At 72.1% G+C, this 23,436-nt stretch overlaps 1 protein-coding gene across 3 annotated transcripts in view; it reads right to left on the bottom strand.

Moving 5' to 3' along the window:
- Positions 1 to 23,436, bottom strand: part of BAIAP2 (BAR/IMD domain containing adaptor protein 2) — a 42,510-nt gene that overhangs the window by 16,714 nt on the left and 2,360 nt on the right. For all 3 annotated transcript variants that reach the window (XM_036034241.1, XM_028519758.2, XM_036034240.1), the window contains exons 2-6: positions 14,131 to 14,206; positions 12,552 to 12,638; positions 3,195 to 3,256; positions 2,852 to 2,923; positions 2,477 to 2,614 (exon numbers count right to left, since the gene is read on the bottom strand). In XM_036034241.1, coding sequence (XP_035890134.1) covers positions 2,477 to 2,614; positions 2,852 to 2,923; positions 3,195 to 3,256; positions 12,552 to 12,638; positions 14,131 to 14,206 — 435 coding nt within the window. The remainder of the gene's footprint in view (positions 1 to 2,476; positions 2,615 to 2,851; positions 2,924 to 3,194; positions 3,257 to 12,551; positions 12,639 to 14,130; positions 14,207 to 23,436) is intronic.

Below are 23,436 nucleotides of genomic sequence, written 5' to 3'. Positions count from 1 at the left end.
GTGGACTCGGAGGCAGCCTCGCCGCCCTCCCGGGGCCCTGCACTCACGAGGCTCAAGCGTGGGCTGGGGGATGGCAGGTGGCCCGGCTCCAGGCTGCACAACCTGGTCCCAGCGATCACGCCCAAGAGGGACCGCCCACCTCTCCCAAGCTCTGAGCAAGCCCATGCCTGCAGCCACGCGGTGCCCACGCCTCAGCAACAGACACGTCAAGGGAGGTGTCTCCCCCACCAAGGAGAGCCGTGTGGGGGCCCCGGTGGGGCCACTGTGTCGGCCGTGGGGTCCAGGCCCCGCCCCCACTGGCCTCCGCTGCAGAGGAGGGGCCTGCAGAGTGGGAGAGCCCCCAGGCCACTCCCACCCGTGGGGCACCACCCACCTTCCCTCCGCTCAGGAACACAGCCAGCCCGGGGAGCCCCGGCCCTCAGAATCCCGGCCCCCACCGGGTGACAGTGCGCGGGCACGCCTGCACCTGCTCACCCATCTCTCCTCCAGGGCTGGGGGACAGCTGGCACCAAAATCCCGGGGGACCCAGCACTGGGCTCAGGGGAGGCGATGCGAAGAGCTCGGAGCGAGTGTGTCTGCTGCTCACAGCGCCTCACGGCCCCAGGAGCCCCTGGAGCAGCCCCAGGCGCCGGGGCCCCAGCTGCCGGGGTCGGAAACAGCCACCCTCTCGGGGGGCGGGGGGCCTCCCGACGGCTCGGAGCTCGGGCCCCCGGGCACCACGCCCTCAGCACACGCGGGACTCTCTGCCTCGGGGGGCGGGGGACGCCAGTGCCGGGGCGTTGCCCCCGCTCCCCCGGCACAAGCGACAGAACGGCGGAGCACATGCTGCGCCAGGCGGGCACCAGCCCGCCCCGGAAGGAACTCGGTCATCTGGGAGAAGTGGCCCCAGCAAACCCTGAGGCTAAAGGCTCGGGGCAGCCAACAGCGGAGGGAGTGGAGGGGAGGAGTGGCCGATGCCCAGACTGGGCGGGGGAGGAACGGGGTGGGGGTGGGGGGGACGGGTGCACAGGCAGCGGCATCCAGACACACCAGCCTCACGTCCCCCGTCACCAGCCAGCCCAGCCCCCTCCCTCGGAGCGCTGAGCAACGGCACCGGGGGCGCTGTTCCCCTCCCAGGCAGCGGGGGCGCTGTTCCCCTCCCAGGCAGCAGGGGGCGCTGTTCCCTGTCGAGACTTTCAGGAAGCACAGTGGCAAAGGCCCCGAGGGCGGGACAGAAACTAAACGATACCAGTGCGTGTGCGTGTGCGTGTGTGTGTGTGTGTGCGCGCGTGTGTGACTGTGCGTGTGTCTGTCTGGGCCGCGCCCCACAACCCCACTCCCAGGGACGCATTCACAGGAACGGCTCACGGCGGCCACTGCAGCTGCGTCCGGGGCTGCCAGGGGCGAGCCCAGGCGGTGACAGGTCCCGGGGGCGGGGGCGGGGGCCGGGGCACGGGGTGTCACCCTCGGAAGGCAGGGACTGTGTCCCCACCGCTGAGAACCGCGCAGGGGACGCTGGAGGTTGGGGAGGGGTGGAGTGCCCACCCCAGCCACGAGCACAGGACGGTCCTACCCGTTGTGGCCTGGCCCGGCGCCCCCGGGCCCAGGGGGGTGTGGCAGGCGGTCTGCCTGAGGGCGCCGCGCTCACGGAGGGCGCAGGGGGGACGGGGCTCAGCCCCGGGGCGAGGCCAGAGGCCCTGGGACGGCGGACCCCAGCAGCACCCACCGAGTCCCACGCCCAGCCGGCCGAGGGCCGGTGTGCCAGCCTGACAGCCCGCAGGGAGGGGGGACAGGGGTGACCCCCAGGCGCCGCCGCCATGCCCACCCCGGGGCGCGTCCCGGCAGCTGCCGCTCCCGCGGGCTGGGGAGCGGGTTCCCACGTCTCCCTCACAAACCCGTGGGCGTCCCGTCCCCCGCCGCCGCCTCCTGTGCGCCCTGCGTGACCTCGCAGAGCCGGCGCCCGGGCCTGATCGGTGTCACCCGGCGGGGGCTCTGCTGAGCCAGGGGCGCCGGGCCAGCCCGAGGTGGGGGGGGCCCTACTGTCCGTCCTAGACCCCTGCCCCGCCCCGCGCACGAGGCCCGCGGCCCGGACGAGACGCCCAGTGACAGGTCGCCGGGGCCGGCCCCACCCCCGCCCCCAGTGCCATCTGCGTCGCTCCGCGGGGCCGCGGGGGGGCCGCGTGCCCAGAGGCCCGGGCCAGGTGGGCGAGCCCGCGCTCATCGGGGGAACAAACAGTCTGGGGTCGCCCTCCGGGGCCGGGAGGCAGGAGGCAGGGCGGGCAGAGTCCGCTTGGACCTCCGTTCTTTCGGGGGACAGCCTTCCAGCCACCCTGCCGGCTCCCGGATACGGGGCACTGACCCCCGAAACCTGTCAGGAGAGGCCCCGGCTCTGCCCGATGCCCTCGAGGGGGCGACCCGGGCCCCGTGCGGAGGGAGAGCGGCCCCCCGGGACCCGGGCACGCCCCCCATGGCCGGGCTGGGTTGGGGGCGGGCCTACCTGCAGCTCCTTGTCCGAGTACTTCTGCGGGTTCTTGCTGCCCTGGCTCTTCTTGCGCAGCTTCTTCAGCTCCGCCTGGCACTTGTCCAGCGCGTCGCCCCGGCTCCGCTGCTCCGTCTGGTACTTCTTCAGGGCCGCCTGGCGCACGGGTGGGACGCGGCCGCCGTGAGCCCCCACGCGCCGCCCCCCATCCCCCGCCCTCATTCCTGTCCCCGACGAGAGGGAGCGCGGATGGGTCGCCAGCACGTTGCCATCTTTACTAAAAGGGCAGAGCCGGGCAGGTGGGGTTCACCCCCAGGACGGGGCCCTCGGAGGAAGTGGGGGAGGGGGTCAGGAGGGCTCTAAACCGGCAGCAGCGGGGGCGGGGCTACTTACACTCAAGTACCTGGCGTCCAGCTCCACCTTCTGCTCCAGCTGCGTGAGCAGCTCGTTGTGAAAGGACTTCAGCTGCGAGGGGAGGGGACACGGGCCGGAGTCAGTGCCGGGGTGCTGGCCGGGGCACCCGGCAGGGGAGGGGGAGGCAGGGCGCCTCCTGGGCACGGGCGGCCACCCCCCCCGGGGGAGAGGGGCCCGTCTGATGCAGAGCTGGTGACCCTGCGGTGTTGGGCAGGTGGGCCCCACAGAGCCGGGGGGTGCCGGGAGCGGTGGTGGACCACCCCGGCCCCCTGCACCCGTCCGCCCTGCTGTCCCAGGGGCCACCCCGGGGGCGGGGCCTCACCATCTCTTCCAGCTGGTTCTGAATCTGCCTGTGGACCTCCGCCATCTGGAAGAGGACGTCTCCTGGACGGCGGACCCAGGGGAGAAAGACAGGGACGTCAGTACCCCCATCGGCGTCCCTGTCACCCACACCTCGGCGAGGAGCGGGGCGCAGGCCCGAGGGGACACAGGCTGTGGGCAGGCGGCGACAGTGTGCCTGGGGCCCGTGGGGGGACAGGACACAGCGCGGCAGGGGTCCCCTGGGCACAGAGGCAGGAGCAGGGGCTGGAGCCACAGGAAGGGGTCGGCGGGGTTGGCACCGAGCAGGGGCTGGCTGGCCCCGGGAGACCACCCCCCACCCGGGTGTCGAGGTGCCTGCCCCGAGCGCTGGGCGCCGTCAGCCGCAGCTGCTGGATCGGCAGAGGGTTGCTGACACCGTTTTCAGTGGCGGCCGCTGCTTGTACTGTAGACACGAACAGAGTACAAGGCCACCCCGTCCTCATTTGTCACTGTCTGGCAAATCCTGTCCCGGGTGCTGCCTGCACCAGGACGTCCCCTCCCCGGCCCCAGTCCCAGTCCTCCTGCAATGGCACGGGGTTCCCTGAGCCCACTGCAGGGGACCATCACCCCACCGCAGGGATGAGGCTGTGCCCCCAAGCCAGGCTGCAGAGCCCCCAGTGGGACTGCCAGGGCTCCGGGGAACGTCCTGGAGCAGTGGCAGGGCCCCTGACACAGCACAGCGGGAGGGCGAGCAAACCCTGGGGCCGGGTGGGGGTGGGGCCCGTGGGGAGGGCCAGTGGCAGCAGGACAAGCGACGAGGGGCAGAGGCAGGATAAACGGCGTCGAAAACCCAGAGGTGTGTGAGAACAGGTCGTGCCCTCTCCCAGGCCCGCCCTGGCCGTGCCCTGCAGGTCAGGCAGCCAGGCGGGGGGGGGGCCCCACCCCGCACCTCCCCAGCCCTGAGCCTCCCAGCCACCCCCGGCGCCTCGGGAGCCTCAGCCGTGGCCTCGCGCCTGCAGGTTCAGGGAGAATCTCAGTCCACGTGGCAACGCCCCCGCCAGAGGGAAGGCGGGGCTGGGGTAGCCAGTGCGCACACATATGTGCACACACATGCACACCTGTAGGCACACGTCCCACACACACGTGAATGCACACACACAGGTGCACAGAGAGAGAGCTGAACTCATGCACAGGTAACACAGGTCGTGCAGGAAACGGCTGCACAGGGGCCGTGTCCCGTGCGGCTGGCGTGGGGATGGTCACCCCCACCTCTGCCGCCCACGACGGAGCCGCGCAGCCTCGGGGGCCTGGCTGGAGCCCTTGTCCCCAGGCGGGCAGCCCAGCCCTGGGCAGCACAAGGGACGGGTCCTGCCTTCTCGAGGGGACGCAGCCCCTGCAAGGACGGAGCTCGGATGCCACAGGGGCCCAGGCCTGTATGAGCCCCTGGAGGACATTCTGTGTGGGGACCACCCCCCACTCCAGAATGTTCCAAAGAGAAACCCGTCCCCACTAGCACAGCCCTTCCCCCCAAGCCCTGGGGCCACCAACCACTTGCTGTCACGGGTCCCCTCTGCACACTCGGGCCAGTGGGACCGCTCGCTGAGCGGGCTGCAGGCCCCGTCCCCACCGAGCAGCTGCTGAGGTCCACCCCCCGGCCGGCCCTGGTGCAGCAAGTGGACGGCGTGTGCGGCTGCTGCGGCCCCCAGCTCTGCGGGAGTGTATCCCCCCTCCGCACCAGCCTCCCCGCGGCCTGCACCCCGTCGGGCTCCCTAACATGCACGTTCAGTCTTTCCCCCGTTTGTGGGGGCCGCCCGCTGGCCGGCCGGCAGACCCCCAAGGGCACCGAGCAAACCGGGGTCCCCCAGCCGGTGGCTGACCGCCGCTGGAGAGGGGGTCGGGGGCCTCAGACTCAGAGCTGCCAGAGGCTCTCTCGGGTCCCCCAGATCCAGCCGGAGCCGGCGGGACTTGGCGGCCCCTCCCCAGCCCTCCCTGCGGCCCCCCTGCTCCAGGCTGGCCACACCCCCGGGCAGGTGAGCAGGGGGACGCCGCCCTCGAAGCCGTGCCTGCGAAGAGCCCCAGTCAGCAGCCGGCCACGCCCGGCCTGGCCTGCGGTCTGTGGCCACCAGCTGCTTCCCCTCGGGAGAAGCAAGCAGGGGTTTTCTCCCAACTACGGAAAATGCAAAACATGCAAAAAATGGGAGAGGGCGTTGACAGGGCTGGGGGGAACCCGGAGAAAGCGTGGCTGTGTTGCCATGGCGATAACCACAGACAGCGAGCCTCACCCACGTGCTGCTCTGAGGCAGAACGGGCCGGCCCTGTGCCTGCTGGCCGGGGGCTTCCGGAACGAGGAGGGGACAGTCCGGCCTTGCTCCCCGCCCCCGCCTGCTCCCGTCGGCTGCCCCCAGGAGCCTCTTCGGATCCGGGCACCGGCTCAGGCCGCCAGGTGTGCTGCGGGCAGGCCGCACCCTCGCAGGCCCGCAGTCACACGGCAGGGGGCTGGGCGCTGCCTCCAAGGGGCCTGGTGGACACGCGTCTCGGTGGCGTGGGGGGGACTCAGGCTCACCCCACTGCTCCCACAGGTGGATGGCGGGCCGTGGCTGAGGGGGCGCATGCGGGGGGACAGAGGGTCCCCCTGCCAGCAGCCCTCCACCCACCCCCCCGGCCACGGCAGCGGGCTCAGCGCCCACCGGTCTCTCGGCTCTTCAAGGCCCGGCTCTCCCTCTCCTGACGCGACGTGCCAGGTGGGGGGTGCGCTGGGGTTTTCCTTCTACGTTTCTCCCCAAAGCAAGGACGGAGTGGCCCAGGCTATCTGGCAGAGTGAACCCCAACGCCTGGCCACGGGGGGCCGCATGGACCTAGGGGGTGGGCTGACCCCATCCCAAAGCTTGACCACGGTGTGTAGATCCTGCCCCTTTCTCTAAGGCACGGCCCTTCTCTGGGGACGGAACCTGTCACCACGCGGGACCCTCCCCAGCTCCAGGACGACCCCACAGGCAGGACACCTGGGGCCCCCTCCTCACCAGCTGCCACGGGGGACGGCCTCCCGTGAGTGCAGGCGGCTCCCAGCTCCCTGCCCAGGCTGGCCGGGGTGTGCTGCCACTGCCGGCTGAAGAGGCCTCCTCGGGCCTCCTGCTGTGCGCCCTGCCAGGGGACTGTCCCAGGCTCCCTCCCAGCGCAGGAGTGGGCTGACAGGGGGGGCCCCGACTTGGGCCCCCCCGCCCGGCCCCGCAGAGGCCTAAACAGGGCTAGCGGCTGTCCCTGGGCACCAGGCTCTGCGGTCACCAGTCCGTCCTCGGGACCACACCAGTCACGCGTCTCTGGTCCCCACAAACGTGGCTGCCGCCCGAGCGCCCCCGAGGCCCAGGGACACTCGGACGTGCTGAGCAGTCGTGACGGACGCCAGCGGGCCACCCCGGGGACGCCACGAGCCCGACAGGGACGTGTGCTCACCCCCAGCACATGAGGCCTCCTGGGGGCGCACATGGCACCGGGGGCCCCTGCCCTGCTCCTCTGAGGCCACGTGGGCCGAGGGAACGCAGCCGGGACCGACGAGGCTGCCCCCACTGCCCTCGGCTGCTGTGACCCATTTGGTGCCACCTCAAGCTACGCCTGGGACGGGTCTCTGGCAAAGGCTGAGGGTGCCCGGCCCTGGCAGAAGGACGCAGCCCCGGGACGGCCCAGGCAGCGCGGCCTCTACTCCTGGGGCCCTGATGGCCAGGCCCGCCCCAGCTGCCCTCCTCCGGGCCCTCCGAGGGGGCGGGAGACGCGGCACTGTCAGCTGGACAGGTTTTTTTTTCCTGATTCAGCCACTACGGGACCTCGGGGTTGGGGGACGCGGAGGCTGCATCAGGCCCCCCGGGGAGCAGCATCGATGCAGCCCCCCCGCCCCCGACGTGGGGCCGAGTGCACACCACAGCGGCACCACAAAGGCCCGGGGCCCCCGGCCAGGGCGTCCCCGTCCGCCAGCCCCCGTGTCAGTGCCACCACACGGGGACGGGCCCCGGGCCGCCGGTGGGCCGCAGGAGTGAAAGGCGGCTCGGAGCCCCACGGGGTGCGTCTGCCAGGCCGGCCTGGGAACACCGGGGCTGCCTCTCAGTCACCACGTGTGGCCGGCAGCCAAGCGCCCGGGGGTGCAGGGCCCCACCCTCACCCGGTGACTCAGGGGCCGAACCGGCCGGTTTCAGGCTCAGGGAGCCGCTCCCGCCAGCCAGCATCCCCGCCCAAGGCGCAGCGGCTTGGGACTCCCGCTGCTCCCATGGGTGCGGGGCGCCCGGCGGCCCTGCGAGCGAGCACACACGCCCGGTCACAGGCCCGGGGCCCCTTCCAAGGCAGTGGACGCAGCGGAGGCCTCGGGACTCGGCGGGGGCGAGGCTCTCGCCCAGGCTCCGGGTGGGACAGCCTCGGCCATGCGCGGGCGGGACAGAGGGCTCAGGGAAGGTCGTGTCTCACTCACTGCAAGACCGTCCTGCCTTCCGGGGAAGCCTGGAGCGTTCCGGAAGGCTGTGTAACCCTGGCCTCCCTGCAAAGCGAGGGAGGCCCAAAGGGCGGGCACTTCGACCCTCCTCCAGCAGCACAGTTCCAGCGCGGAGCACCCAGTCACCCGCCCACCCACGTGCGCTCCGGGGCCCAGGGGCCTCCACCTCATGTGCCATCTCACTCCAGCCCGGGGGCCGCTCTGCCCGCAGCCGGTCACTGGGGTCACTGGGGTCACTGCGGCGGAGCTCAGGCCCGGCTGCAGGCGGGACGGGCCCAGGTGTGTGGTGCCCGGGGGACCGTGGGTCCCCGCCCCCCTGTGCAGAGAACCGGAGTGGCATCGGTGCCTGGCACCCCACGGGCAGGGCACCCCCGGAGCGAACTCTGGGGAAAAACCGGCCAGCACAGCACAGACTGCGCCTGGGCCGGGACCGTTCCCCCGAGCGGCCGGGACTTGGGAGCCACAGGTGCCGTCAGGACAGCCTGGGGACAGCGGTGGGCGGAGGAGAGAGGCGTGGGCCCCTCTGAGCGTGGCCGGTCAGGGGGCCGACGCCGACACTGGGACGGCCGCGCGAGGGCAGCTTCGGCCGGGCCTGGACACGCGGCCCCCCTCTGCGGCGAAGAGAGTGGGACCCTGCACTGGCCTCCTCGGCCAAGTTGGAACATTCCGGAAACACCCCCCGTGCTGCGCTCCCGTCAGGCTGGCAGCTTTCCCCACAGCCCGTGGTCAGGAGCACGGGAAAGGCAGGGACACCTGCCTCCCCCCTCCCTCCGGCCTCAGGCCAAGGCCCTGCCTGCCTGCACAGCCCAGGGACCAAGCACCCGCACCCGGTGGCCAGCGCTGACGCAGACCCGGTGCCCAGTGCTGTGGCCACCCCCCTGCTCCTCGGCCTGGGGGCAGGCATGTGTCCACACCCAGCAGGGACAGCCTGGAGCCTGGGCCCCGCACAACAGGGCTGGAAAAGCCGCTGGCACCCAGGTCAGGGGCAGCTCCGTTGTCAGCCCGCGGGGCTGGGGGCGGCTCCGGGCAGAGGGGCCTCAGCGCAGACCCCAGGGAGCAGGGCCGAGGCTGGCAGGGGGTCAGCAGCGCGGCGGGAGGTTCTGGGCCCCGGAGCTCCGGCGGCCCCGCCCTCCTGACTAGGCGGCCCGCCTGTCTCACTGGACTGGGAGGCTGCCGCGGCAGAGCCCGTGCTCTGCGGGGAGGCGAGTCGGGGAGGATGACAGCAGACAGCTCCGCAGGCGCCGCAGCTCAGAGGCCGCGGGACCAAAGGCAGAGGCGCCGCGGGGGGGGGGGAACAGGGCAGCCCGGCCGCCGCTCCCAGCTCCGGCGGCCGGCTTTGACCTCCGTGGGGAACTGCGCGCCGGAGTCTCTCCACTGCGCAGTGCACGGCCGCCTCTGAGCGGCACACGGCCGGCCGGCCGGCGTGGGGGGGGGGGCCGGGCTCGGCAGGACACGGTCAGGGGCCATGTCCACACAGGGGTCAGGCCGGGGTCAGCGTGACCGCCCTCCTGGGGGCTGGCCCCACAGTGAGTGAGGCAGCAGCAACCCCCTAAGCAAGCTCCCGCCCCAAACGGGAAAGGAGAGGCAGGGGCCAGAGACACAGGGACAGGAGCGGCCAGGGTCCCCGCCCCGCACCCACCAGGGGCAGCGTCCAGGGCCCCCCAGCGGGACGGTGGCAGCGGATGAGCCCCCGTCTGCTGGGCGTCGAGACCGAGTCTTTGAGGCCCACTCGGTCAGAGGGGCCTGGTGCCGCCCCAGCACTGGGTCAGAGCCAGCGGAGCCCCAGGGCAGAGCTCCGCCCCCCAGGGGCCCCGGGGTGGGGGGCCCCTCCTCGAGGGCCCTCGTCACCCCGGCAGCAGGCACGTGGCCGCTCACTCCCGTCCGGGGCCTGCCTGCCGGGGGGTAGGGGCGGGGGGTGGGCAGACAGGGACTGTGCACCCCAAGGCCGGCAGACAGCAGAACACGGGGCGGCCAGACCACCTCCACACGGTCACGCAGGCACAAGCAGTTGGGACACAGAGGAGCGCCGTCCACACACGCAGTGTCACACACACACTCTCACACCGGTGGGCACACACCGATCCCCAGGCGGCACGCACACCGCGGCAGCTTGGCTGGGGGGGCAGGGGGGTCTGCGGGGCCCAGAAACCTGGGGGGGTGGGGCCGGGGCCGTGTTCACGGCTGTGCACACGTGTCGGGCTCGTCTGCTGTTTGCGAAAAACGGGGAGTCGGTCCAGAGAGCAACTGTGAGCACAGCAGCCCCAGGCCCCTGGGCGTCCTGCTGTGACCAGCACTCCTGTCCTTGTCACGTGCACACGGGCCGGCTGACCCTTGACCACCGCGGGGGTGGGGCACACTGACCTCGCACAACCAGAAATCCGCACGTAACCCCTGCCGCCCAAACTCAGCTGTCCCCGGGCGTCTGTGGGGACCCGGCTCCAGGAGCGCCCCCCACTGCGGGCCCCCAAAGCTGTGGGTATTCCATTCCCCGGGTGGGTGAGGTGCGTGGGCCTGCACAGGGACCAGCTGTCCGGGGTTTCAGCAGAAACCGTGACCCTGCTGTTGGGAGGGGCGGGGGGTGTGGGGCCCACGGCCCCAGCCCCCGCATCACAGCCCCTGCAGCGGAACCACAGGGAGAGGGACACCCAGGAGCAACAGCGGAGGGTCGCCACCACTGAGACGGGGCCTGGGGACAGCGGGAGGGGCCGGGCGGGGGCCCCTAGTTGTCAGACCCGGGCTGAGTGTGGCCTAGCGAACGTTCATCTCCCTCCGGGGCACGGGGCCCAGGCGCACAGGGTGGGTGTGGGGGCACGTGACTGCTGGTGGGGACGGCCCCCTGCGGCGTGCGGAGCATCTGGGGGCAGAGAGCAGAGCCGGTGTGGGCGCCAGCAACTGCCCACTCTCTCTCTTGCGGGCACCTGCGTCCCAGGGACGCTGCTGGTGGAGGACGGTCCGGCTGCCGTGACGGGAGAGGCGGGGCCCGTGGGTCCCCGCCCCGGCGCCTGACCCGGAGCTCCCCAGGCCCCGGGATGGAATGTCCTGGTGACGGGCGGGCCTTTCGTTCCGCTGCGGACTCCGGCCGCTCCTGGACGGGCCGGTCACCCGAGAGGCCAGGCTGGGATTACACGCCGGAGCTCCCAGCCCCACCCCCGCCCTCCAGGGGGAGGGCTGGGCCTGGACTAAGCAAACAGGCCGTGCCTTGCGGGGGAGGGGCCCCCCACAAATCCCTCAACCTCAGGGCTCGGGGAGCACCAGGGCCCCGCCTCCGTGGGGGGGACACTCCCAGACCCCGCCCTGACAAACCCAGGGGAGCGCCCCCCATTTGTGGGCAGCTGGGGACCCACTCCTCGGGCCGGGGCATGCTGTGGGGAGCCCTTGGCCCTCGGGGAGCAGCGTGTTGGCCTAGACCGACAGGAGACACCCCGCTGGGGGCCGGCCGTCCCAGGAAGCCCCTGTGCTGGACACCACAGTGCCCTGAGCAGAGGGCAAGAGCCTTGCTCTAGCAGGGGCCTTGGCTGCCTCTGCAGACCCACCCCCACAGCGGCCCCCTGTGTGGTGACAGGCCCCACGCTCCCAACAAGCCCAGGAGGGGTTTCAAAACCCACGGCTCGCGGGAGCCCCAATGCGCCTCCCCGGAGCAGGGAAGGGCGGTCTCCCCGGGCGCCCAGCCCGCCACCAGGCCCGTGGCAGCAACGCCCCGTGCACTCTGACAACAGGAAATCCTGGGGTCGCAGAGCCACTGCAGCCACGCCGGCGGGCTTGGGGGGCCGCCCGCCTAGGCCCTGGTGTCCCCGGGGGGGGGCCTGGCCCCTCTGCCTACGACCCAGGGCCCTCGCAGGTGTCCCCCACAGCCCGCACCTGACGAACCCCGACGAGAACGCACCCGTCACAGACGTGAACTCGCCAGGGCCCACCCGCACACCCGACTCTGCCCCGGGGGGACAGGGCCCAGGCCGTGTGCGCAGGAGGGGCAGCTGGGAGGCCCCGGAGCGTCCGGTGGGGCCTGCACGTGGCCCCTGAGGAGCCGGATGACCCATAGCCCGGCCATCAGCACCCAGACCCACACCCACATCCAGCCGTCGGCACCCAGGCTGAGCCCGCAGGCCTGGACCCCCACCCCTCAGCTCCTCCACATCAGGGGCTGCCCCGGGAAGGGCTGGAGCGCAGCACAGCACCCCCAGGCCCTGGGGGACGGCCTGCCGCCCTGAGAGCAGGGCCTGGCCACGGCCCCGCCCCGTGTCTGTCCCCACGGCAGCGGCATTTCCACACTCGTCTCTCAAAAACCTGGACACAAGCAGCGGGGACGTGGCAGAGGTCACACCCAGCCCCACAGGGCAGGCCGGGCCCCGGGCAGCGGTGTCAGGGCCTCTGCCTGAAGGCCCCCTGAGAGGAGGGGGGGCGGCCCCCAGCCTGGTGCCCCCAGGGAGGCCCCCCCACGCTGCACCGTCCCCGTGGAAGCAGGACCAGGGTGTCGGGGAAAACGTGCGGAACGCAGAGAAAGCACCAAAAAATTGACACACGGTTCCAGGAGCCCCTGTTCCGCATGGCCGTCTCCTCCACCACGCACCGGTCTGTGAGGTCCCCAGCCCGGCCCCGCCGCCCCGAGGTCGGCCTCCCGGTCCCTCGCTCTCACGCCCTGAGCTCCCCCTCGCCACGAGGGGCTGCGCCTGAGTCCCACCTGGCACACGGCCCCCCGGGGGCGCCGGCCGCACAGGCGTGAATGCCCGTGCACGTGGACTCGCCCGGCCACCCACCCGGATCGTGCGTCTCGGGGACGGAGCCGCCCGTGGGAGCCCCCAAGCCCGCGGCTCCGAAGGTGCCGTCCCTCCAGAAAACTGCCCCTCGCTGCCCGGGGAACGCCCACCCCGCCCCGAAGCCCGCCCCGCGGCAGGGGCCTCCTCTCACCCAGCTCCTTGGAGCCCTGGCTCTCGCTGGCCAGCTCGCCCATCTTCACCAGGGCGTCAAAGTAGCCTTTGGCAGCGTAGGTCACACCTGGGGGAGGAGAGGGGCGGTCAGTTCCCTGGGGGATGGGGGGGACCCGTGGCCCTGGCGCGGGCAGCCCTCCCCTGGACGAGACACGCTCCATCCCGGCTCCACCGGACGCCTCGTCCACCCCCACCCGAGGGCTCCTTTGCTCCCCCGCCCCGGTGGTCTGGGGGCCGGGCCTGGAGCTGGAGGTGCATCCCACTTCTCAGGCCTGCCGGCGTCACCACGGCCAGGGCGGGGAGGGGGGCGGGGCCGGGGGGCATGTGCATAGGTGGCCTTGACTTCTCCAGGGACTCGGAAAGCCCGAGGCCACCAAGGGGACAGTGGTGACCTTCCTGAGACCCCGGGTGCACGCGCCCTGCAGCAGGGGGAGCAGCTGCTGCCAGCCGAGCCTGATGCGTTCTCCACAGAACCGGGGGAGGGGCCCGCGGCTGGGCGCTGCTCAAGCTCTGCGGAGGCGGTTCTCACCCAGGTGTGCCCGCGTGTCCCCCACCCCTGCCTCAGGGGCGGGGCTCCTCACTGCCACCAGAGAGAGGCCGAACGGGGCACGGGTCAGGCCCGGGGAGCCCGGCGCAATGCAGGTGATGGTGGCAGCGGGGCCGGCAGGACTCCCCACACACGGCCCCCCGCACAGCCCTGGGGTCCCCAGCGGGCGGGCGGGCCCGGGAGGCAGGAGTGGGCAGGCCCGGGCTTGACCGGGACGCAGCGCACCTGGAGACGAGATTGCGTCACTCCGGAGCCGCCCCCGGGGCCCAGAAGTTCCCTGCAGGTGGTGGCCCTGAGAAAGGAGGCGGCCGCCCATCCGACCCCCCCCTCCCGAGACTTCTGCACCCCTCAGTGTGCACTGCGGGGGGCGGGGGGCGAGACCAGCCTCCTCCGGGGGGCCACGAGCTGGGGGCTGTGCTCCTGGGCGCGGCCCGGGGCTCAGCCTCCCGCCGGCCCCACTCACCGGCCCCAGACAGGCTCGTGGCAGGAGGCGCGCTCGGCCCCGGCCACCCCCACCCGGACACTGGCAAGGAGGCCGCTGCCAGGGGCAGGACACGGCTCTGCCAAGCGCTGTGTCCTGGGCGACCAAGGCAGCAGCAGGAGAAACAGAAGTGGTCAGCTCCAGCCTCTCCCTGTCGCCTCTCCCTAACACACGGCCCCGGACAAGGCCCCTGGGGCGGGGGCCAAGGGCAAGGAGACCAGAGGTCAGCACCCCAGGACCTGGCGCTCTGCCTCGCTGGAGCACACCCCCTGGGGCCACAAGCTGCGCTGTGCCCAGCCCCTCCGACAGCTCCCGCCGGGGAGATACCTCTGCTCCGCTGTTCCCCCAAGGCCCCAAGTGCTTCATCGAAGGCCGATCCTCTCTGGCTTTCGGACCGTGCCACAGCCGCCCGCCTTCAGGGGCCGACTCCAGGCCCCCTCCTCGGCCATCCCGTGACTGTGGGCCCAGAGGCCAGCGTCCAGACCACACTCCCCACGCCCGCCCCTCCTCCCCCCGGGGCCCGCGCCTCACCTGCCAGGGCCTTCTCGTAGTTCTTCCCCATGGCGATGAAGTTCCGCAGGCTGGGGTTGAACTGCTCCATGATGGTCTGGGGAGAGCACAGGCAGCGCGTCAGGGGCCCGAGGCCGACCGAGGGGGCCAAACACGGGGTGCACGCCTCCCCCACCCCCGGGGGCCCCAGCCAGGCGAACCAAGTCTGAGCCTCATCCTTGAACGCCCTTGGGCCGACCGCCCTTTCGCACCTCTGCCCTGGGGCCGAGACGGAGGCCAGAGCCCGGGCGGCGTGCCCTGGGGCTGCCACGGGCGGGGACGGGAGGAGTGGAGCGCAGCACGTGGAGGGGCTCGGACACGTGGCTGCGAGGGGCCGGGCTGAGTCAGCCGAGGGGGGCCCTCCCGCCAGCCGGCCGCAGGTGCTCCCCGCCCCCCCCCACCCCGCAGGCTTCCCCCAACACGTCAGTCACCCGGCACGGCTCCGACGGGCGCCCCACAGCCGGCCGCGCAGCCGCCAGGCTCCCGGCACGTCTGCCGGTGGGCCGGCGTCTCCCTGCCAGCGTCAGCGCTTCTCCAACTGCAGAAATTAGATTTCCGCACGGAGGCCAAATAAACGTTTTAATTACGAGGCACAACACGGGCGCACGCACGGCGGGCGCCAACGCGGGCTCTCCCTCCCGGGGATCTGTGCCGGCTGCCGGCAGCCGGCCCCGCTGGCGGGATGTGGGGACACTTCCCGGGAAGGCCCTCGAGGCTGCATCCTGTCCTCGGGCCCCCTGCCGGGGAGAGACGCTGGGTGGGGAGCCACCAGGCCCCGGGCAGACCGGGGAGACCCCAGACTCCGCGTCCCGGCCCCCAGCCCGGCCCCGCTGGCACCGGCCCGCAGACACGGGAAGCCCGGCAGGACCTGGCTCCGGAAAACCCACTCGCTGGCCCCAGCCTCCCCCGCCCGCTGAGTCCAGCCAGGGGCGTCAACAGACGGGCACCAACACACCCACAGCCACGGCGGGTGAGGACCCACGTCTGAGCTGCCCCCCGACTGTGTACAGCTGGGCCCAAGGCTTCCTGACGGGTGCCCACGGGGCCCCACACCACGTGGGGGTGGGGGACCTGGGAAGGGAGCTCTCGGCTTAGCCTGCAGGGTGGGGGCACCTGCCGTGTGATCCCGGGGCTGACGGGGCAACAGCAGGGACCCCACGTCCCGTCCCCACGGGGCTGCCGGCTCACCGGGGGCAGGGAAGGGAGCGCCCGGCCGAGGTGCGAGAGCAGGGGCCTGAGCCTGTCCTGGGGACTGGACGCTCGGGCAGGAGCGGGCCGACGCCCCAGGCCTTGCGGTCATGGGCCAGGTGGTGTGACCGCGTTTCAGGGCTCCTTCCGGCCGTGGGGTCCACGCTGCAGCCAGGCCCTGGCCAGGGGCACCTGCCGGAGTGGCTCGGGGACGTGAGAGGTGAAGGCGGGGGCTGCGGGCCCAGGCCCTGAGCACCTGGGACCACGCCCGGGGCTGGTGGGACATGCGGGAGGGGCAGGGTGCGGGCGGCTGCTTGGGGACCAGACTTTGCAGTGGGGAACACGGGGTCTGGACATGTCGGGGCTAAGGAGCAGGGACCCGGGGCAGGGATGTCACAGAACAGGTGGGGGGGCGTCTGTCCAGGAGGACTCTGAGCCCGGGTGCGGGCCCGGCCCCAGGGGCCCTCGGGGCTCCCGGCCTCCCACTCCAGCGGCCGCGCGCACCTGCCCGGGCAGCGAGTCTGCCGGCCCGCCTGTCTGGGCGGGAACGGGCAGTGCAGGCACAGGCCTGGGGGCCGCCCCGCGGCTGGTGTCCGGGTGTCGTGCCCACGTGCGGCCTGCGAGCAGGGCCTCCGCACCGCCCTCCCGCTGAGAAGGGGGTCACACTGGTGCCGACGTCTCCCCTGGAGGCTGATGCCCCCGGGCGCCCCTCCTTCCGGGAGGAAGATCAGTTCTCCCTCCTGGTTCAGATGGGGACGCCCCAGCCCTGACTGGAAGAGTGGGCCCCCGTCACAGAGACGGTCACCCGCCTGCCCCAGGATTTCCTGGGTCCCCTTGCCCCCTCCGAGCCCGAGTCCCTAGCTGTTGCAGAGTTCCTGCTGACACACTCGGACCTGCTGGGCTAGGCCACCCACGGCCTCAGCGGGGCCCACACCACCCTGGGGGGCCTCGGTGGGTGAGCACCGTCCACCCTGCCCCGCCGCTCCCTGACCCAGGCCCTGTGGCCACCCGCACGGCAGGGCGGGACCACCACGAGCTCTCTCGCCAGCACGGGGAGGGCTCTGGGGCTGGGTCGCTGGGATGATGAACTTTCTCAGAAGCAAGAAGCGAGTGTATCCTTTCTGCTGTTGCTAACTCACTCAAGGACACCTCCCTGAGAGCGAGAGGAAAGGAGACAAAGAGAAACATCGATGTAACAGAAACACGATTGGCTGCCTCCTGTACTCGCCTGCCGGCCAGGGCACTGAACCCGCAACCTTGTGGCACAATGTTCCCAGCAGCGGAGCCACTGGCCGGGGCTGCTGCGCCTCTCAGGGGGGCCCCCCCGGACGGACGGCTGGGGGCGGACCCACCCTCCCAGGGGAGCTGTGGGAGGTCAGGCCCATGCGCAGGGGTAGGGGGCCCGGAGCTGCCGTCCGACTCGGGGTCCTGGAAAACCATGGGGTGCACAGCGTTCACCGCGCAGCCCAGACGCCCGACCCCGTGGGAGCTCCCACGGGCCGGGCCGCCCTGAGCGGGGCGCAGCCTCCCAGCTGTCACCAGGTCGCTCCACGCTGTCACAGGCCAGCTCCCGGGTGCCAGGCCGGCTCTGGGTGCCGCGGGGGCCCCCACACACCCCACGGAGCACACACACTGTGGACGGTCTGGCAAAGAGACGCCCCGAGTCCAGGGGGGGTCAGACCGGTCAGTCATCCTCTCCCTGGACATCACAAAGTGGGGTGTCCCCGCTGCCCCTGGAGTCCCGGGGGTCCAAGCCTGGGACCCAGCCGTGGGCAATGGGCAGGGGCCTCCCTGCCTGGGTGGTAGCAGCCATTTTTATTCACTCGGGCCAAGGCCTGGGCCGGGCCAGCGGGGACAAAGGGCAGCGGGCACTCCGGCCAGCCGGGCTGCCCAGGCCTCGCTCCGGTGCCCGGGGCGGCCGGGGCCTGTGCACTCCTGCGCTCCGGCCCAGCGACGGCCCCTCCTGCGACTTCCTGGCGGGGCTGCCAAAAGGGGCGGCTTCTCTGTGGACTGGACAGGACAGAGGACAGCCGGGAAGGGGGGGCCACGCCTCCTGCCTCCTGCCTCCAGCCACCGCCCCTCCCCCCCGCCCACTGGGAAGGCGGCTCTTACTTCCCCTCCGCCCTGCATCCTCCCCCGATCAGTCTGGGTGTCACTGTCCCATTTCACAGAAGGACAGAGCGAGGGAGGCGGAGAGCCTGCCTGACCGCCCCGTGTGGGCCACAGGCGGGCTGCATGGGCCCCAGGACTGTCCCCACCAAAACTGGCGGGGTGGGACCGGTGGCCCCGGCCCCTCCACCTGCCTGGGCTCCCCGAGGAGCCGTGCTCCAGCCACAGTGGAACAGGGGTGAGGCTGGGCGGGCACGCTGCTCCCCTCCCCAGGAGGGCTGGTACATGGTCACCTTGGCACTCAAGAGCACGGCCTGGCACCTGTCCTATCTGCTCGCCCTGGTGCCCAACTGCCCCCGACCACCGCACCCTCGGCTGTGACTCCGCAGGGGAAGCGGACACCAGCCTCCCGTGGTGTCGCCGTCCGTCTGGACACTGCTGGAGAGCGGCAGCCCCCTCCTCACCACGGGCCCTGGCCGGCTGGTGCTCTGGGCAGAGGGCAGTCTGTCCCTGTCTAAAACCTGGAACGTCTGTCTTGGGGACCGTTTTTAAAGAAATAAAGCCAACTCCAGGATGCAGTGAATACTAGGAGGGCTGCCTGGAGGAAGCAGACCTTGAGCTGGATTTCATTTGGGTGGAGTCAGGGACAAACCGGAAGGGCTGGCAGCGCTTCAACAGCGGCAGGCCGCCCTCCCACCCCCCCCCAATTCTCCACGAGATTCCCCCATGGACCACAAGCCCCCACCCCCAGACCACAAGTCCCCTCGGGCCACAAGGACCCCCCGACCCTACACACACAGGCCCAGCCTGCCAGCCTCCAGCCAGACGAGGACCAGGGCCCCCCAGTGCACAGGGGGCCGGCCGACGCAGCCTCCGCAGCAAAGCACGTCGCAGCGGGCCCAGAACCCCCCGGGGAGCGGGAGGGCCGGGGTCCAGGGAGGCAGAGGAGGGGCCCGGAGGGAGCAAGGTGCCAGGGCCACTCCGGGGCCAGGGGCCACTGGAGAAACACTGCGGTCTTGGCCGTCTCAGCTTCCCAAGAAGCTGCAGCGTCACGTTAATGAAGGGACAAATCGTGTCTCTGCCACGGCACCCCGAGTGACTCGAGGGGCCCAGCGGCCCCCCCATCGGGGGGCTGACAGGCGGCACCCTCTCCCATCACCTCACTGGCCCCACCCCCGGTACCCAGGAGGCCCTGGGGCCAGGGCTCCCCAGGGGCCCAGGCAGAGACACGAGCCGCCTGTGCTCCCGGGGGCTCCGGTGCCCCACACCCCCTTCCGGGGGCGGGAACCACCCCGACCCCTCTCTTGGGGCCTGCGGCCCCCGGGCGCCCCAGGTCTGCCCCTCCCGAGTGAGGTCCTGGGGTCAGGGAAGCCCCCAGCCAGCCCTGGCGGGGGCCTGTCCACTGGGTACCGCCCCCACGGGAACCGGACACGCCCGTCAGACCAGCAGCCGCGAGCAGCGGGCCCGAACTCCGGCCCTGCTGGCTCCGCCGCTTCCTTCCTGCCCAGGAGGCATCTCCCGCCCGTCCCGTCCCGGCGGCCAGGGCCCCTGACGGACTGCGGGCCTGGGCTGCACGCACGCCCCCGGCCCGCTCAGACCCGCCCCAGGGACGCGTGTGTCCCGCTCACGTCGTCTGTGGCCGGTGCCCGCCAGGGCCCTGGCTCCGGCGGGCGGCGGGTGGGTGCGGCCACCCCGAGGCGGCCCTCTGATTGACTCAGGGTCCCCCGTGGGCCCGGGGCCCACGCTCAGTGCTGCTGGGGCAGACGGCACCCACAGAGAAGACCACCACACCTCAGAGTGGGGACAATGGGGCCTGGGCATCCGGGGCCAAACTTGTCCCCCGAGTTTCCACAGGGGAAGGCCTGACCCCTACCGCTCGGAAGGTGGCTGTTCTGGAAAGGGGGTCTTTTCAGGGGTCACCAAGTGAGGAGGAGGTCCCGAGGATGCCCTTACGAGGAGACACCGAGGGGGACGGCCCCGGGAGGACACGGGAGGGGGCAGCGTCTGCCAGCGAGGAGGGAGGCCTCCAGGCCGGGACACAGGCGTCGCTGCCGTCGCCGGGTGTGAGGCGCCTGCGAGACCCGGACCGCCGCTGCCTGTGACGCAGGGGCCTGGCCGCAGGTCCGCCCCCATCACTGACGGCACAGCCAGGCCAGGTCCCTGCCGGACCTGCTGGCTGGAACATTCCACAGCCACTGACCCGTGCGGGGCCCCGAGACAGCCCTGCCTGAGTTTCACAGGTGCGGCTCCGCCGGGTGAGAGGCACCAGGCCCGCCCTGCCCGGCCGCCTGCCCTGCTCCGCGGGCCGCCCCGCCCACTGGGCGCCATGGCCAACGGCGGGGCTGCAGCCTGGGCCTCCCCCTGTCTGCCGCCACCCTCCCGGTCTCAGAGAGCCCTCCGCTATCACGGCCGACCACCGCAGCCCCCGGACCGGGAAGCGCTCCGTCCGGCCCACCAGCCATGGAGGACACGGTGGCGCCGAGGCCGCAGCACTCGCCGGGAAGGGGCAGGACCCCGGGAGGAGCAACGGGTCTGGCAGCCAGGGGCTGGGCTCAGCCCCCATGACGGGCCACTCCCCTCCTGCCGGGACCCCCAGGGCCCCCAAAGGACCTGGCTGAGGGATACACGGTGTCCCCCACACAAGCCCACGCCGCACCCGAGCAAACCACCCAAGGTTGACCATGACGACTCACAATGACCAGCAGCCTGCACGGCCCAGGTGGCCCCCAGCTGCCATTCTGCGTCCCCCCAAGCAGAGCCAGAGCGACAAAGGGTGGGCCTGTCAGAGCCAGGCAGCACTGCCCCGCCCCTCCCGCACCGAGGACCCCTGTGGCAGGGCCGGACCGAAGCCCCTGGGAAAGGTGTGTGCAGGGCCCTGCTGGGTGTGCAGCCTCCCCGGGGGCAGGACAGGCCACCGCTGGGGTGCCACCCGCCCCTGGACCGCACAGGACCCGCCTTCCATGGGAGGGGACGGATGGTACTGTGCACGAGGCCTCTCCTTGCAGAATGTCCCTCAGGACAGAGGGGGTTGAGCGGCCCCACATGGGCTCAGGGGGGCCACCCACGGGGAGGGGCCCAGGTCCCTGTCATCCTGGGCAGCGGCACTCCCGTCCCAGCCCCACCCTGGCTGAGAGCAGCGGGGCCACCGCACCCCGGCAGCACTTGGCTCCCGCCCCAGGGCTGGGGGACACCCTCCCCCACCCCAATGTCAGCCTGTCCCTCTTGGTCACAGCACAGACCTGTGTCTGTGTCTGTGTGTGGTCACCAGGTGGTTCCCCTCGGTGACTGTCCCCTGCATGGCCCGGCAGGATCAAGCCTGGACAGGACAGCCCCAAACCCCTTATCGGCTAGGAAGGAACAGGATCTGGGCTGTGTGGTCCTCAGAACTCCTCCTCTGGCCCAGAAAAGGAGGTGCTGGCATCAGATACAGCAGAACCGGTGCCCAGGGCCTCAAAGCACAGCGGCCCCCGCCACGCCGGCAGCCTCGCAGAAGAGCCGAACTCTGGGTGCAGAGGACATGCAGACAGACCCCGCCCTTCCACTCCACAGACTCGACCCCCGGCTGCAGACCCTGGCCGGGGCACCCCGAGAGCACTGCCCCGTGAGTGCGTGTGCACACTCGAGGAGCAGCGCTCTGTCCCGACCAGCAGCCTCATCACCCCCAGGGGCCCCCGTGTCCCGGCGTCTCGGGGACGTGGTGGAGTCTGCCGGCATGCACCCAGACAGCTCGTGCACGCTGGCCCCTGCGACCCGGCTGTGCCAGGCCTGGACAGTCACTGGGGCGGGCAGGGGAGCCTGCGGGGACCGAACCATCCAGGTGTCGTGCGGCTCCAGGGGGGACACACGCGTCGAGATGGGCGGGACCCTCCCGGCCCGCCCGTAGGCGCCCGAGAACCCACAGGACTTCCCAGGCAGGTGGAGGCTGTGAACACCAGTCGGAGAAAGGACCTCCAGGCCCGGAGGCCGCGCACTGCCCGCTGGGCGCCCACCGCAGGGCCCGCGCTGCCCTCGGGGGTCTGGCAGTCACCCCTTAAGGATGGGGCACAGTCTCCCGTCAGGGCCTGCCTTCCCACCCCCAGCCCCACACTCTTCCCGGGACGCCACGTGAGCACGAGGGACAGGCAAGGCCAGCCTTACCTGCCACCCGCCTGGTCCTGCGGTGACACTCCTGGGCTCCCGGAGCAGGATCCAGACCCAGGAACGGGGGCAGGGGGCAGGAGCGCCAGGTGAGGCTCCAGCTCCCCACCAGCCTGCCTGCCAGTGTTGGGGACGGGACAGGGCCTCCTGCTCACCAGCCGGCCCTCCCCCCACAGCCCTGCGGCACCGCCCATGCCGGGGGGTGTGGGGGGGATAGCTGGACGGTGCTCAGGAGCTCCCGTCCAAGAGGCGGCGGCACCAAGAGCGCAGCTCCTGCCCACTCCTCCCCGCCCACTGCATGGGCCCCAAGAGCCCCGGGGCGGCGCTGGACACCGCTCTGACCCAGGGCCTGCAGTGCACACAGGTCAGTCCCAGGAGCCCCCCGGCCACCCCAGCCCAGCACGTGTGCCCCAGGCGGGGCCTGGCGGGGCCCGGCCAGCACTCCGCAGGGCCACTCGCCCACTGGGCGCCCTGAGCCGCCCGTCACAGCCCCCAGCAAACACCTGGGCCTGCAGCAAGGACCCAGGTCCTTGGAGCCAGCGCTCGCTCCTGGGGTCAGGACCCGGGCACAGGGGCTGCTGGCACCGGCCTGCGTGGACCGCCGCGTGGCAGGGACGGCACTGCCACACCACAGGCCGTGGGGAGGGACGCGCAGTCAGTCCACGCAGGCACAGCAGGCCCCACCGTCCTGTCAGGAGGCGCCCCCCCAGTGGGGCCTCCCTGGAAACGCCTCTGAAGCAGAACGGAGCACCACGCATACGTGCACACACACACTCACGCTCACACACGTGCCTGCTCACGCACACGCACGGGCACAGTCTGTGTGCACACACGCCCGCGAGCACAGCTCCCACACACACGCACCCGCGCACACAGCGCTGTGACTCCTCACCTCCTTCGCGGGCGGGCACGGGCCTGCTCCGCCCGGCAGGCGTTTCCGTTGCCAAGGAAGTGCCTGTCAGAGGCCCGCCCCCACCGCCCCCACCGCCTCCAGCCGGGCCCGCAGAGCTCTGGCCGCCGTGCACGCCGGGCCGGGCCGCTGACGGCCGCCAGCAGTGACACGTGGCTGCCCGGGCGTGGGCCGGGGGGCAGAGCACCTGAGGTCAGCAGCAGCGGGCTTGCAGGCCCCACCTGGAGGGGGCGGTGGGGGGGGCAGCAATGGGCAGGGGCTGCTCGGCCGGGCCTCGCTTAGAAAGGACAGCGGTGGGCTCTCACCTGCCCAGGCGGGCCCCCTCCTGCCAGCACCGACGGCCACCCCAGGCCACCCTCCCCCGCCACACCGGAGGTGGCGAGCCCACCGACTCCCAGCCGCAGCGACCTGCCGGCACCGGCCACCAGCACGAGGGGCCGCACCATGGCCAGGCCCGCCTCCCCACAGAAGCTGCAGGGTAAGGACACGGCCCTGAGAACAGCCGCCCTCCTCTGCTGTCCCCCGCCGTGTCCTCAGGACAGGCTGAGGCCTGTGGCTCCACGTTCCTAGAGAACGTGCCGGAGCTGCCTCCTCCCGGGCCCTCGGGTCACTGGGAGCCAGAGCTCCTCCTGGGACACAGAACCGCCAGCACAGCACCCGCCCGACAGTCCCCCGCAGAACCCCCGGGAGACGAGCTCTGCTCCCGGGGAGCCCCGCTCCGGCACCTGGGGACCCTGAGGGCCTCTCCCAAGAGGGCCACAGTGGAGGCTTCATTCTGAGTGGTAGCTGGCCACCCCGCACACGCTGTCCCCGCCCCAGGCAATCGCCCGGGGCTGCCTGGGGGTGTGCCCGCGGCCTCCACACTGTCCCCTGGCGAGTCTGAGGGCCAGTTCTCAGGGGGGACCAGGAAGGCAGTGTGCTCCTGTCCCCTGTGCCTTCCACGA

The sequence above is a fragment of the Phyllostomus discolor genome, chromosome 8, assembly GCF_004126475.2.
Source record: "Phyllostomus discolor isolate MPI-MPIP mPhyDis1 chromosome 8, mPhyDis1.pri.v3, whole genome shotgun sequence".
NCBI classification, from domain to species: Eukaryota; Metazoa; Chordata; class Mammalia; order Chiroptera; family Phyllostomidae; genus Phyllostomus; species Phyllostomus discolor.
The sequence above is the reverse complement of the archived record's forward strand: the minus strand, read 5'-3'. Positions and strand labels throughout refer to the sequence as shown.